The 13810-nt window shown below is 40.4% G+C and overlaps 1 protein-coding gene across 1 annotated transcript; it reads left to right on the forward strand.

Annotated features, from left to right (window-relative positions):
- Window positions 1-1961: 1961 nt before the first annotated feature.
- On the forward strand, window positions 1962-13600 carry LOC117300881 (glycine amidinotransferase, mitochondrial-like). Its single transcript, XM_033784737.1, has 7 exons — window positions 1962-2039; window positions 4821-5030; window positions 6718-6913; window positions 8853-9043; window positions 9859-9996; window positions 11015-11243; window positions 12354-13600. The coding sequence occupies exons 1-7, from the start codon at window positions 1974-1976 to the stop codon at window positions 12578-12580; spliced, it is 1257 nt and encodes a 418-aa protein (XP_033640628.1). The 5' UTR covers window positions 1962-1973; the 3' UTR covers window positions 12581-13600.
- The last annotated feature ends 210 nt before the right edge of the window (window positions 13601-13810 follow it).

Below are 13810 nucleotides of genomic sequence, written 5' to 3' on the forward strand. Positions count from 1 at the left end.
TCTTAGACAATTATTAATAGTGTCCACTGCCTTTAAAAGTATGCAGTGTTTTTACGGCTTCATAAAAGAGGTTCAACTGAAATTTAATTGTGCCAAAAGGAACTGTCAGACAATGGGAGACTTTGGGACGAACTACGTGAGTAAATAAAACGTGGAGGTCAACTCGACCTTCTAATGTTGTTTGCTCGTGTGGTTTTGCGAATTCTCAGCAAGGGTAAAGCCCGGTTCATACTTCATGCGAATGCGAATGCGATACGAATGTTGACGTCACAAATTAGCTTAGCTCGCTTTTGATTCGAACCCACAACCTGTTGCAAGCCCAACAGTCTAACCAACGGACCACTGGACCACAGTTAGCATGTTATATATATATATATTTTTTTTTCTTTTTCTTTAGACATACACAATGATTACAAGTTGGACATGGGGCTGTCAAGGTTAAAACAAAAGGATAAAACTGTCACCAAGACATGTGTAAAACCAGACACCCCTGCCAACGATGAAAACATATAAAAGGCAGTTTGTCTTACATCCTGCATGTGCTAAGGAGTTCAGTCCAAACCGTGACCTGGGGCCAATTTCATGAAACTAGCTCGCTTGTTTTACACATGTTACTGGCCAAAGTTTCATGCCATAATTACATTGCTTGTAACTGGTATTTAGCTGTTGTTTACTTAGCATAACAATTGAGTGGAGTCTTGGCCGGTAATCTGATTTTACTAAGCAATGATTTTTTTGCTTAAGCAAAATTTTGTGCTTAAGCAAAATTTTGTGCTTAAGCAGCTCTATGAAATTGGGCCCTGGATTGTGTACATTCTTTTATCAGATGTTTTTAATGAATAAAGAATAATCAAATAATTTTAATAAATAACATTATCGCGGTTCAGTGATGGGTATACAGATAGTGGTAAAGGAATCTAGACTTTTGAACAGGATCAGCCCCTCCCCGCGTGACAACCCTGGGTTGAGTCTATTTGCACAGCTTCGGTTTTTAAGTTGATAAGCATCAAACCCTGATGCAAACTTTGACCAGGCCTTGATTTGCACAATCCCTTGATCTGAATTTATTCGAAACTGAGTAGACAAACTACCCGGACGTCTTTCGACACCTCACACAATCTGAAACCTCATGTTATAACATTTAAAGGTAAGTTTTAAAATCGCTCCATTGTTGCGCAACTTGGCGCAATATTGTTTGTGTTTGAATGTAAACGTGTTCACTACAGTAAACCCCACCAGCAATTTGAATTAATTTATAAAAAGTATACTGGTTAAAATGAACTTGATTTATCTGACTTGATGACTTGTGCTTAAAGGGACTGTTGCAGTTAACTTAAACAAAAATAATGTGTCTTAATACTCTTATAACTAAATAATGAAATTGTAAGTTCTCGTGTGGAAAGTAACACATTTGTAGCCTGCTCTAACTGTTTCAAACAATGGTCTATTACTATTTCGTCGTTCACTTTATTCCTAATAGGCTTTATTATTTTGTATGACTGGCGCGATGCGACAGTTTGATTTGCACAATGGTTGAATTAAACGACCTTTTGCGCAATTCGTGCGAAATAATGGAGCGATTTAACAATAGTGTTGTGGTGCATTGTGTGAAGCGTTTTATATTCCTTATACTGCGCCTCATCAGGTTTGCTTGGCTGACAGTTTGAACGACCATTACGTAAGCAATGACTGTTCTCAACTTAAGAGATCAGCTTGCCATTATTCGGGACAGTCGGATCTTGGGCGTGGTGCCGTCAACATCTCGTGGTTTAATTTATTTCAGTAGCAATGTACCTCTGTTATTTTATAATAAAGTATTCAGACCATTATATTTATGGTGTCGCTCTCCAGTTTTTTGTGTCTGTTGAAAATCACTAAAAATCAAAACATAATAATAGCATGACGTCACAGGTGTGGGTTAAAGGGTTGAACTTTTTTTTTTTTTGCAGGTCCGACGGAGTTCTGCAAACAAAATGAATGTACTTCAATCAGTTAGAGGAGCACTGCGCGCAATGAGGACAGTGGATAGAGCAAGAAAGGTAAACCAATCTTACCTTTGTTGTTTGGAATCTTCAAATATTTTAATTATAGCTATGCCTACAATAAAAACTAACCTGTGAAAATTGCTTTGATTGGGTTTTCAGCCCCTACCTAATTTCGTGGGTTTTCATTTTGGGGGTTTTCCTCCCTTATCTAACCAACTGAACCTTTTTTCTAAATTCAGATCAAGGGATTGTGCAAATCGAGGCCTGGTCAAAGTTTGCATCAGGGTTTGATGCTTATCAACTTAAAAACCGAAGCTGTGCAAATAGCTTTTGTATAAAACGTTATCAAAAGTAGACTCAACCCAGGGTTGTCACGCGGGGAGGGGCTGATCCCGTTCAAAAGTCTAGATTCCTTTACCACTATCTGTATACCCATCACTGAATCGCAATAATGTTATAATTATTTGATTATTCTTTATTCATTAAAAACATCTGATAAAAGAATGTACACAACCCAGGGCCCAATTTCATAGAGCTGCTTAAGCACAAAATTTTGCTTAAGCAAAAAATTCATTGCTTAGTAAAATCAGATTACCGGCCAAGACTCCACTCAATTGTTATGCTAAGTAAACAACAGCTAAATACCAGTTACAAGCAATGTATATGGCATGAAACTTTGGCCAGTAACATGTGTAAAACAAGCGAGCTAGTTCCGTGCTTAAGCAAATTCTTTGCTTAAGCAGCTCTATGAAATTGGCCCCAGGTCACGGTTTGGACTGAACTCCTTAGCACATGCAGGATGTAAGACAAACTGCCTTTTATATGTTTTCATCGTTGGCAGGGGTGTCTGGTTTTACACATGTCTTGGTGACAGTTTTATCCTTTTGTTTTAACCTTGACAGCCCCTGTCCAACTTGTAATCATTGTGTATGTCTAAAGAAAAAGGAAAAAAAATATATATATAACATGCTAACTGTGGTCCAGTGGTCCGTTGGTTAGACTGCAGGGCTTGCAACAGGTTGTGGGTTCGAATCAAAAGCGAGCTAAGCTAATTTGTGACGTCAACATTCGTATCGCATTCGCATTCGCATGAAGTATAGTTTTCGGAAGTCATGTAAGCTTCCTCGTCAGTTGCATGTAAGGTTGATTCAATGAATCGGGTAATCTCTTGTTTACATCTTGAAAAAGATGTGGGGAGCAACCAATATGGTGGGGTTTATGACATAGCCGTATGGGTATATTTGTATGTTTGAATAGATAACCAAGGCATGTACCGTTTGTTGGATAGTATTCAAAGTAAAGCAATCAAGACCTCAAGTGTTTCTTGTAATTCTAGAGAATTATTTGCGGGGGAGGGACCGTCGATGTCGCTTTCGGACTCAGTTGTGTCCGGTGGCAACTTGGCTCTGATGATCTTTTCCCGTATGTTTTTGTCTTTTTTGAAAGCAATGAAGGGTGTGTTCGGAAAAATTTCCGTGAGTGTTTCATCGCTATGAATTAGAGGCCAATGTTTAGTGATTGCCCGTGATATATCCTTGTGGAAAAGTGCCGGGTTGTATATTGTCGTGAAGACGAGAGGTGATTTATTGTTTTGCTGGTGTACTTCCAGTGGTTTGTGAATCATGTTAGCACGTTCATGATGTGATACTTTTTTGTATCTGTGTGTTTATTTCATCATGTGTGTAACCTCTTGCTGTTAGTTTGTTTGTGAAGGTCTCGACTTTCTCTTGAAAATCCTCAATGTTGTTGGTGTTTCTTGCAAAGCGGAGGGTTTCCCCGTATATGAATGCGTTAAAAACATGTGGTGGGTGGGATGAGGATTTATGAAGGTATTGATATGTTTCTGTGGGTTTGGTGTAGACCTTGGTGTCTAGTATACCGGTTTCACGGAATCTGTTACCTTTGAATATAGTTAAGTCAAGATAGTTCACTGAACAGTTTGAGGCCTCAAAAGTGAATTTGAGGGTGGGGTGCATTTGATTCATGGTATTTACCAGGTTTTTGAATTCTTCAATGTTACCGCCATAGATTATGAGAATGTCATCTCTATAGCACCACCAAGTGAGTATATTGTCAGCTTGTTGGAGGATTTGATTTTCGAGATCATGGAGGGTTATGTCACATAATATTTCGGGGCTGGCTGTAGAGCCCATGGCACAACCGACTTTCTGTAGGAAATATTTATTTCCGAATTGGAAACAAATTCTCCCAATGATGAGTTCCAGAAGAGTACGGATGTATGAGGAATGTGGTTTGTTAATGGCATATTGATGGTTTGTTCGTTCGAGCGCACTGCATATACAATTAATTGCCTCTGTTTGGCGGACATTTGTGTACATTGAGACAACATCAATGCTAGTAATAAGTACATCTTGTGGAATTGATGTTTCTTCAAGTTTACGCAATATGTCTGTTGTGTCACGGACATTATGTAGGTTGCGAGGTAACTATCGGAAGGAGAAAATAGTCCACGAATTCAGAAATCTTTGCTGTGGGGCTTGTGCATCCGCTGATAATGGGTCTACCAATGAAATGTTCTCCTGGTGGTGGAGTTTTGTGTATTTTTTGTTTGTATGTTATCAATTGAATTTCTTTGTCTTACCTCCCGTAGCTCATTGTGTATGATATATAATAGCAGTATGTATTGGAGCTTGTTTTATTAATGTATGTTGTCGCTGATATTTGTTGTTGAAATAACGGAGTAGTATAACTCCACATCAAGAGGGAAAAAATAAAACTAATAATATAAATAACAAATATTAATAATAATTTATAGAAGAACAAAAATAAGAAGAACAAATCATAATAAATAAATACATTTCTGATTTCTTTTAGCCTTATCTTTATCTGGCAAAAAACAAATCCACCTTCTCACTAGGTGGCAGTCGTTCCGAGTCATCCATGGCGAGTGCCTTTAAGATCAAGGAGGCTCCAGGCCCTAAGACTAGCCCTGTCTGCTCTTATAACGAGTGGGACCGATTGGAAGAAGTCATTGTAGGACGTATTGACAACAGCGTTGTACCTCCGTTCAGTTCTGAAGTGAAGGTATGCTAAATTCGTTACATGATCTGTGAACCCCCCTTTTTCATAATGTTAACCTTAATCCTAGCCCTAGGTCTAATCAGCTGACACTAAACCCTAGCGCAACTTAGTACTAACCCTAACTCTTCTGTCACCCTAATCCTAACCCTGACACTAAACCCATACCACTAAACCCTAACTCTACCGTCACCCTAACCCTATAACCCTGACACTAAACCCATACCACTAAACCCTTACTCTACGTCACCCTAACCCTATAACCCTGACACTAAACCCATACCACTAAACCCTTACTCTACGTCACCCTAACCCTATAACCCTGACACTAAACCCATACCACTAAACCCTAACTCTACCGTCACCCTAACCCTATAACCCTGACACTAAACCCATACCACTAAACCTTACTCTACGTCACCCTAACCCTATAACCCTGACACTAAACCCATACCACTAAACCCTTACTCTACGTCACCCTAACCCTATAACCCTGACACTAAACCCATACCACTAAACCCTAACTCTACCGTCACCCTAACCCTATAACCCTGACACTAAACCCATACCACTAAACCCTTACTCTACGTCACCCTAACCCTATAACCCTGACACTAAACCCATACCACTAAACCCTTACTCTACGTCACCCTAACCCTATAACCCTGACACTAAACCCATACCACTAAACCCTAACTCTACCGTCACCCTAACCCTATAACCCTGACACTAAACCCATACCACTAAACCCTAACTCTACCGTCACCCTAACCCTATAACCCTGACACTAAACCCATACCACTAAACCCTTACTCTACGTCACCCTAACCCTATAACCCTGACACTAAACCCATACCACTAAACCCTTACTCTACGTCACCCTAACCCTATAACCCTGACACTAAACCCATACCACTAAACCCTTACTCTACGTCACCCTAACCCTATAACCCTGACACTAAACCCATACCAATTAAAAAAAAACCTTACTCTACCGTCACCCTAACCCTATAACCCTGACACTAAACCCATACCACTAAACCCTTACTCTACGTCACCCTAACCCTTTAACCCTGACACTAAACCCATACCACTAAACCCTTACTCTACGTCACCCTAACCCTAGCCCAAACACTATAACTCTATCCCCCTAACCCTATAACACTACCTCACCACCAACCCTATTATGCCCTAACCCTAACCCTATAACGTGTAAATCGTCAGGTTTTTGGGGGCCAGAACATTAGAACTCATGGGTGTCGGAATAGATTCAAATTATGTTTTGGTGTCAACAATATTCAAACTGTTATTACCAAAGGTTTCCAGGTGTGGATCTTACATAGAGTTAATAAAGCTTGTCTTATCTCGAGCTAGGACGAGTTACTCGTCCGAACCTAGGAGTAGCATGCTAGCCCAAAGTTGTTAATAACCTCCTATAGGACTCGAGTCCTGACTCTTTTTGTAAAACCAACCCCAGTTTCTTTAAAGGTATGGTTAAATGGGTAAACTCTATTAATTTCCAATCCGATTCGGCACTGGGGGTGGATTTCACAAAGAGTTAGGACTAGTCTTATCTCGAGTTAGGACCAGTTACTCGTCCTAACTTAGGACTATCCATGCAATTTGTATATTATCTCCTAGGACTAGTCCTAAGTTATGACTTGTCCTAACTCTTTGTGAAATCGACCCCCAGGTCTGCTCGCCCGAGAAACACTGGGATTTCTTTGAGTCAAACAGTGGTAAGCCCTGGCCACGTGAGCATCTTCTAAAGGCAATCGCTGAGGTCGAGGAGGTATGCAACATCCTGACTCAAGAAGGGATCACGGTTAGGCGACCTGACCCCATTGACTTCGATGTGGAGTACAACACGCCAGACTTTAAGTCTACTGGTGAGTGGGTGATGTCATTAAGCTTTACATGGTGTGATGAATAATAAACCATAGTTAAGTAAACTTGCGGGTACAACCATGTTTGAATTTTCTTTTGAGGGAGTGTTGACTCTAAAAAGAGCCGGTTTTGTCTCGACGTTTCGATATCAAACTCTTTTCAGAGCCAACACACCCGCTGACTTCAAGTCATGTTTGAAGATTTTCTTTATTATTTCTGGTATATATTTAGTACAATTGATGTACATGTAGGTGGCCCAAAAGCAAAAATCGAATCAATGGTTTGAAGGATAAGAATAAACTATCAATGTTAGTAAACTTGAACCTGTATGGTTCTCTTTTGAGGGAGTGTTGGCTCTGAAAAGACCCGGTTTACAGTATACTCTTGAGCTTTGAAAAGAGCCGGTGTCAGATGCAATTGTGTCCGCCATGCAATACTGTCCGCTCCGGACACTTTTGCATATGCAATCGTGTCCGGGCTATGCAAAAACCGTCAGGTGGAAATGTACATGACTGTACATGTAAGTGCGCGCGTATTAAGCGAGCGTGCATGCACTAACCTACGTAATGCAGTATGAATATTCACGTATTCTATTATTGCAGCAAATACCCAACGACCGAACATTTCCCATGTCATTCATGGGACTTAGCTTGTAAAAAAAAAATGGCGAACGTGTTCCGTCGACCAAGGGCGTTTAATTTACTGCAAGGACGGTTTTGCACGGGAGCGGACACAACTGCATATGCAAATATGTCCGGGCGGACACAATTGCATTATGCAGCAGCGTCCGGGTGGACACGATTGCTTATGCAAAACCGTCCGGCAGACATTATTACATATGCAATAATGTCCTCCGGATAGTATAGCATAGAGGACATTATTGCATGCGACACCGGTTTTGGTCTCGGCATTTTGAACAGTACGCTCGAAGACAAGCAGCGTATATACTGTTCGAAACGTCGAGACCAAAAACAAACTGGCTGTTAAAAAAAAAGTGTTGAATTTGTTAGACAAAAAGCAACCAGATCTAGATGTTGAACCCACGTAATCACCTTAGTTTCACATGGCTTTCGTGGTTCTGGAGATTCGAATCAGTGGTTTTATTGTGTTTGCCGAAGTGATGAATTACAAAACTCTGCGGTTTCTAACCCCCTGACAATGTCAGACTTTTAATAATGTAGCCTCTGAGCATGGAGGTAGCTAGCCAGGCCTCTGTGGCGACTGTTGGCGGTTTCTAAACACCCCCGTTCTAATCCACCCACACCACCAAATAAGGGTGTTCCATAATGAGAAAATTGTGTCGACATAATAATATATGAAAGTAAGAAAGTTAATATTAAACGTACGAAAGGGGCAAGCCGAATTTTTGAGCGACCCCTGAGCAGATTACATATAGCACAATCGGTCACCACCATTGTCAACCAACTGACTTTGATTCCTGCGTGGTTTTTGAGGCCAATTGTCTTCTGCTTATCAGGGGACTATGTTTTCCTGAATCTAATCGTGTTTCCATTGTTATGGGAAACTTTGGTCGCATTTTCAGATCGCATTGTCTACGTTTCAAGTAGGTTGAGGTCTGTGTTCATAAGTTCAAAAGTGCATGTACCTTTAGGTTCTATTTCATCATTTTGTGGTGAAAATAGACCTTTCCGCTAATTGTTTTTTTTTCTCCAGGCATGCACGGTGCAAGCGCAGACCAATCAAAATATATGAAAAGCTTACGTCACTGCATTTGTATACAATGAAATCGCTGGTTCTGTAAAACCAGTGTCTGGACGGCCCAGTCTACACTCATGCTATTTTAAGATCATTGAGTGCCCAATGTCATGGCGTTCTCGATTCTTTTAGTAACAAAAAACCGTCATCCAATGAAATCACTGTTTCTGTAAACCCAATACCCAGTACCAGTCTACAATGCTATTTTGTATGTGTTCTCTCTAGGCATGTACTGCGCCATGCCTCGTGATATCCTGTTGATTATTGGTGACGAGATCATTGAGTGCCCAATGGCATGGCGTTCTCGCTTCTTTGAGTATCGTTGCTATCGTGAACTGATCAAGGAGTATTTCAAAGCTGGAGCTAAGTGGACCACTCCGCCAAAACCTCTCATGTCGGATGAGCTGTACAACGAGGTGAGTCCCAGACAAAGGCCCTTTTCGAAACGCCGGCTTCGGCTTTGGATTTGGCTTCAAGCTAGCTTGGTCCCTCGAGTGTTTTGACAATTATTGCGCGTGCTGTGTGTGTGTAGGCAATCATGGCTTCATATGAGAGGACGGATCTGGTTAATTTGGTTATGAAGGCCTAATATTAATAGTTTTCTTTTTGCGCATATCCGTACCCAGTGACGCTCCTGGCGCTGTATCGTACAGTATTTCCTGCAAAGTATATGGACTACCCCGTTTGAATTACAATACCTAATCCTTAAGTACCATGTAATGGTTTACAATAGACCTTATCGCAAATACCAATGCGCAAGCGCAGACTGTTGAATGAGGTGCATTGTGGGATAGATATGGATCAAATTTGGATACCAGCAAGACCACAATGCACCTAATTCCAAGCTTTACGCGCGCGCCCTGGTATTTGCGAAAAGGTCTATGTGCTGTGGCGCATATCATGCTGCCATTCCAGCCATGAGGAACACCGCGCAAACCCCTTTTCTTATCGATAAGTGTACTGGGTTATATTATGTGCGTTACACAACGCACGGAACCAACGGCTTTACGTCCCATCCGAAGGACGAAGCTGTGGTTAATAAGTGTCTTGCCTAAAGACACAAGACGTGTCATGACTCAGACGCGAACCCTGATCATTAACACTAAAATTCGGTGCTCGTAACCGCCCAGCCACGACGCTTCCACTCCCAATTTGGCTAGTTATTAGTTATAATCAAGATACGGTAACTTTATATGTTGTTTAATACGTTTTGTATCTTTCTTATGTTAAGGATGTTGTTATGTTGTCAGCAGCCGAGCGGACGGAGCAGCACCGTGCAGGGCGCCATTTCACTACCGAGTTTGAGCCGTGTTTTGACGCGGCAGACTTCATGAGAGCTGGCAGGGATATCTTTGTACAGAGGAGCCAGGTTTGTATTGTTCATACCCCTCAATTGAAAGGGTTTTGATACCTTTTGTCGATCAAGTCTTTGGCCATAAGCCTTTTTGAGGTATGGCGGACGTGATAGGATTGTCTTGTTTGGTTCGGGTGTATGCATGGTATATGCAGACAAATTTACCCAAACCTTATAGTGTTGTAGCATTGTGTCTGCCATATCTCAAAAAGGCTTAATTATGACGCGAATCGCTTCTCATGGTGAAAGAAAATGGTAGTAATGCAATTTACCTGTAAACGTTTCAGCTTCATTAGTCGTGAAGTTTTCGAAAAAAAAAACTTTGAACCGGGGGAAATTGAATGTAAATCTGTGGACATTTAGTTGTTTGTTCTAGAAAGAGTACCCACAAATAAACCCTTTTTAAAATGACGTCACATTCTCAAACAGCGCGCTCACTGTGGCAAAAGGAGGCAAATCAGTGGACGGTTATTGTTCAATTATAACACAATTCCACTCAAAGTATTTATAATAATGCACATGATATTTAAGGGATTCAAGTAAACCCTCTAGTTTATTCTACTTTCAAAACAAAGTTGTGTGTAGCTTATAGCCCCCTCCCCCCTTCTTAAAGACAGTGGACACTATTGGTAAATGTCAAAGACCAGTCTTCTCACTTGGTGAATCTCAACATGTGCATAAAACAAACCTGTGAAAATTTGAGCTCAATCGGTCGTAGAAGTTGCGAGATAATAATGAAAGAAAAAACGCCCTTGTCACACAAAGTTGTGTCCTTTCTGATGTTTGATTTCAATCAAATTCGTGGAAAATTACTTCTTTCTCGAAAACTACGTCACTTCAGAGGGAGCTGTTTCTCACAATGTTTTAGACTATCAACCTCTCCCCATTATTCGTAATCAAGAAAGGTTTTATGATGATAATTATTTTGAATAATTACCAATAGTGTCCACTGCCTTTAAGGCAAATTGCCCCTTTGAGACTTCAATCAGACTTATAATTATACCCAACTTGTTTCCTAATGTAACCTCTGCAGGTGACCAATAGATTTGGTATTGAGTGGATGAGAAGCCATCTTGGAGACGAGTACACCATTCATGAACTTACCTTCGAAGACCCTCGCCCCATGCACATCGATGCTACCTTCTCCATCCTTCGCCCTGGCCTCATCCTAGTCAACCCAGAGCGTGGATGCCATCAGATTGAAATCTTCAAGAAGGCTGGATGGGATGTGGTTGACGCTGCCCAACCACTCATGCCTAAGGGTATGGATGAGATTCAGAGTATCTCGACCCCTGAAAATCTCTCAACTTTATTAGAATCACTACAGCCCAAACAAACTTTTAAAGGAACACGTTACCTTGGATCGGGCGAGTTGGTCTATTAAAAGCGTTTGAAACCGTTTGTTATGAAATGCATAATGTTAGAAAGATGTTTCAAAAGTAGAATATAATGATCCACACATGTATCACTCAAAATTTCACGGTTTTTATTTTACGTCGCGAACTAACACGGTCGGCCATTAAATGGGAGTCAAAATGGCCGACCGTGTTAGTCGACGAGGTAAAAAGAAAACCACGCAATTTCGAGGCATATTTGTGTAGATCATTGTATTCTACTTATACAAACATTTTCTAAGGCAACGTGTTCTTTTAACTAAAATCCTCAAGTTAGGACATGATAATAAAACTCTTCTTACCCTGGTGGGGTAAGGTTTGTCAAACAACATATATTACACGACAGACTCAAATGCTCGTCTGTGTACAATTTAATGGGGAACTCCCTTGAGACAGTGGACCAGTCTTTGTTGTAAAAAAAAATCTAGCGAGTAAAAGACCTTGCCCTGGCCCCTCAAACAGTATAATTGTATTTCTCAATCGTATTATCTTAGAAGAAATTGGAAACAAATAAATTCATAACCAAAATGTTTATAAGGTACGCACCAGTAGGCCTATGCACCAAAAATATTGCTTAACAGAAACAGGTTACAAGCCAAAATTCCATTGTTTACATTGTTGTGACTTGTGCTCCACTCAATGTTTGCTTAGCAAAGAAATTCGTCAAGCGGTATTTTCTGTTAAACAGCTTTAGGCAATTGGGCCCTGTTAAATAACATAAAATATATGTCACCTTTTCATGTATTCCTCTCCCTACAGAACATCCATTGTGGCTTGGATCCCAATGGCTCTCAATGAACGTCCTAATGTTAGACGAAGACCGAAATAACATAAAATATATGTCACCTTTTCATGTATTCCTCTCCCTACAGAACATCCATTGTGGCTTGGATCCCAATGGCTCTCAATGAAATGTTAGACGAAGACCGAAATAACATAAAATATATGTCACCTTTTCATGTATTCCTCTCCCTACAGAACATCCATTGTGGCTTGGATCCCAATGGCTCTCAATGAACGTCCTAATGTTAGACGAAGACCGCGTCATGGTAGACTCCAACGAGATACCAACCATCAAGATGTTCGAGAAGCTTGGGATCAAGACCGTCAAAGCATCCATGAGACATGCTAACTCCTTCGGTGGAGGCTTTCACTGCTGGACCAGTGATATAAGACGTCAGGGAACTCTGCAGTCTTATTTTTAAATGAGGGTGGTACCATGTTTGTGTGCATGGTGCGATATCGTGCAACTGTTTCGTAAAGTTTATTAAGATTAGAGATTAGAAAATAGGTGCGTGTTAATAATGTTCCTTAGTTTTTCAAACTGTTAAATTTTTCCACTTTAAAAGGAAGTCTGCTGGCCAGGAAAAAAGAAAGGAAGATTGCTAAAGGTGTGAAATTTTGTAAACCTTTGTACTTGGCTCGGTAAATTCTCTGCAATGAGGTCCCCTAGCGGAGGTGGACCTGAACTTTAAAGACAATGTGTTCATTTGGTTTTAGAACCGTTCGAATGTTTTAAACCCTATAACAGGTGTCTCAAAATAAACTATATACTTTTGAAATGGCTGCCTAATTTTCAACCCTTCACAAAAGTGAGCAGTGCTCACCCAATCATGAATTACTTTCAGACTTGTTGGTGCCATATGAAAGTTCAGACCATAAGCTATTCGTACACCTAAACCTTTTCCTCCAGAATCATATACTTTTTATTCGGCAGCCATTTCAAAAGTGTATAGTTTTTTTTAGACATCCGGTACAAACGTACATACAACTATGCCCCTAACCCATGAAAATTTTACTTCAAAAGGTGGTTGCGATTTGTAGATATCGCTGAAAATCCGGAGCGAATGTCCACACAGGAAAAAATAAAACATAATAGGAATACAGAATCTGAGAAGTGTTGAGACAGTAACGCTTCGCAAATTAAAATTTTATGGCACATAAAAATGATATCGTTTTACATAACCAAATTACTTTGCAGTGAAATGTTTCATAACAATGCTTTTGCTATCGAAAGCTGCGTATTGGCTTCTAAACCACTAGTTAGTATTGCCACGAATTTTAAGAGTGATTACCAAACGTTCCTTTCCAAATAAACTTCAAAGAATTTAAATTTTATTTCACGAAGCATTGTTGCATCTTCTGTGCACACTGTGGATTTTGTTTTCCTTGTCCTAAAAACAGTAACTGTTCTGGGGTGGATTTCACAAAGGTAGTCCTAACTTATGACTAGTCCTAGGCAATGCTAAGAGATAGGACTAGTCCTAAGTTAGGACCAGTAACTCATCCTAACTTAGGACTGGTCCTATCTCTTAGCATTGCCTAGGATTAATCCTAAGTTAGGACTACCTTTGTGAAATCCACCCCTGGGTACCCAATGATTGTATGGTAAAAGTATCTTATTAGCGGTTTGTTCTAAGCTTTGGTTAGTTGAT

Source organism: Asterias rubens, chromosome 16, assembly GCF_902459465.1.
Source record: "Asterias rubens chromosome 16, eAstRub1.3, whole genome shotgun sequence".
Taxonomy (NCBI): domain Eukaryota; kingdom Metazoa; phylum Echinodermata; class Asteroidea; order Forcipulatida; family Asteriidae; genus Asterias; species Asterias rubens.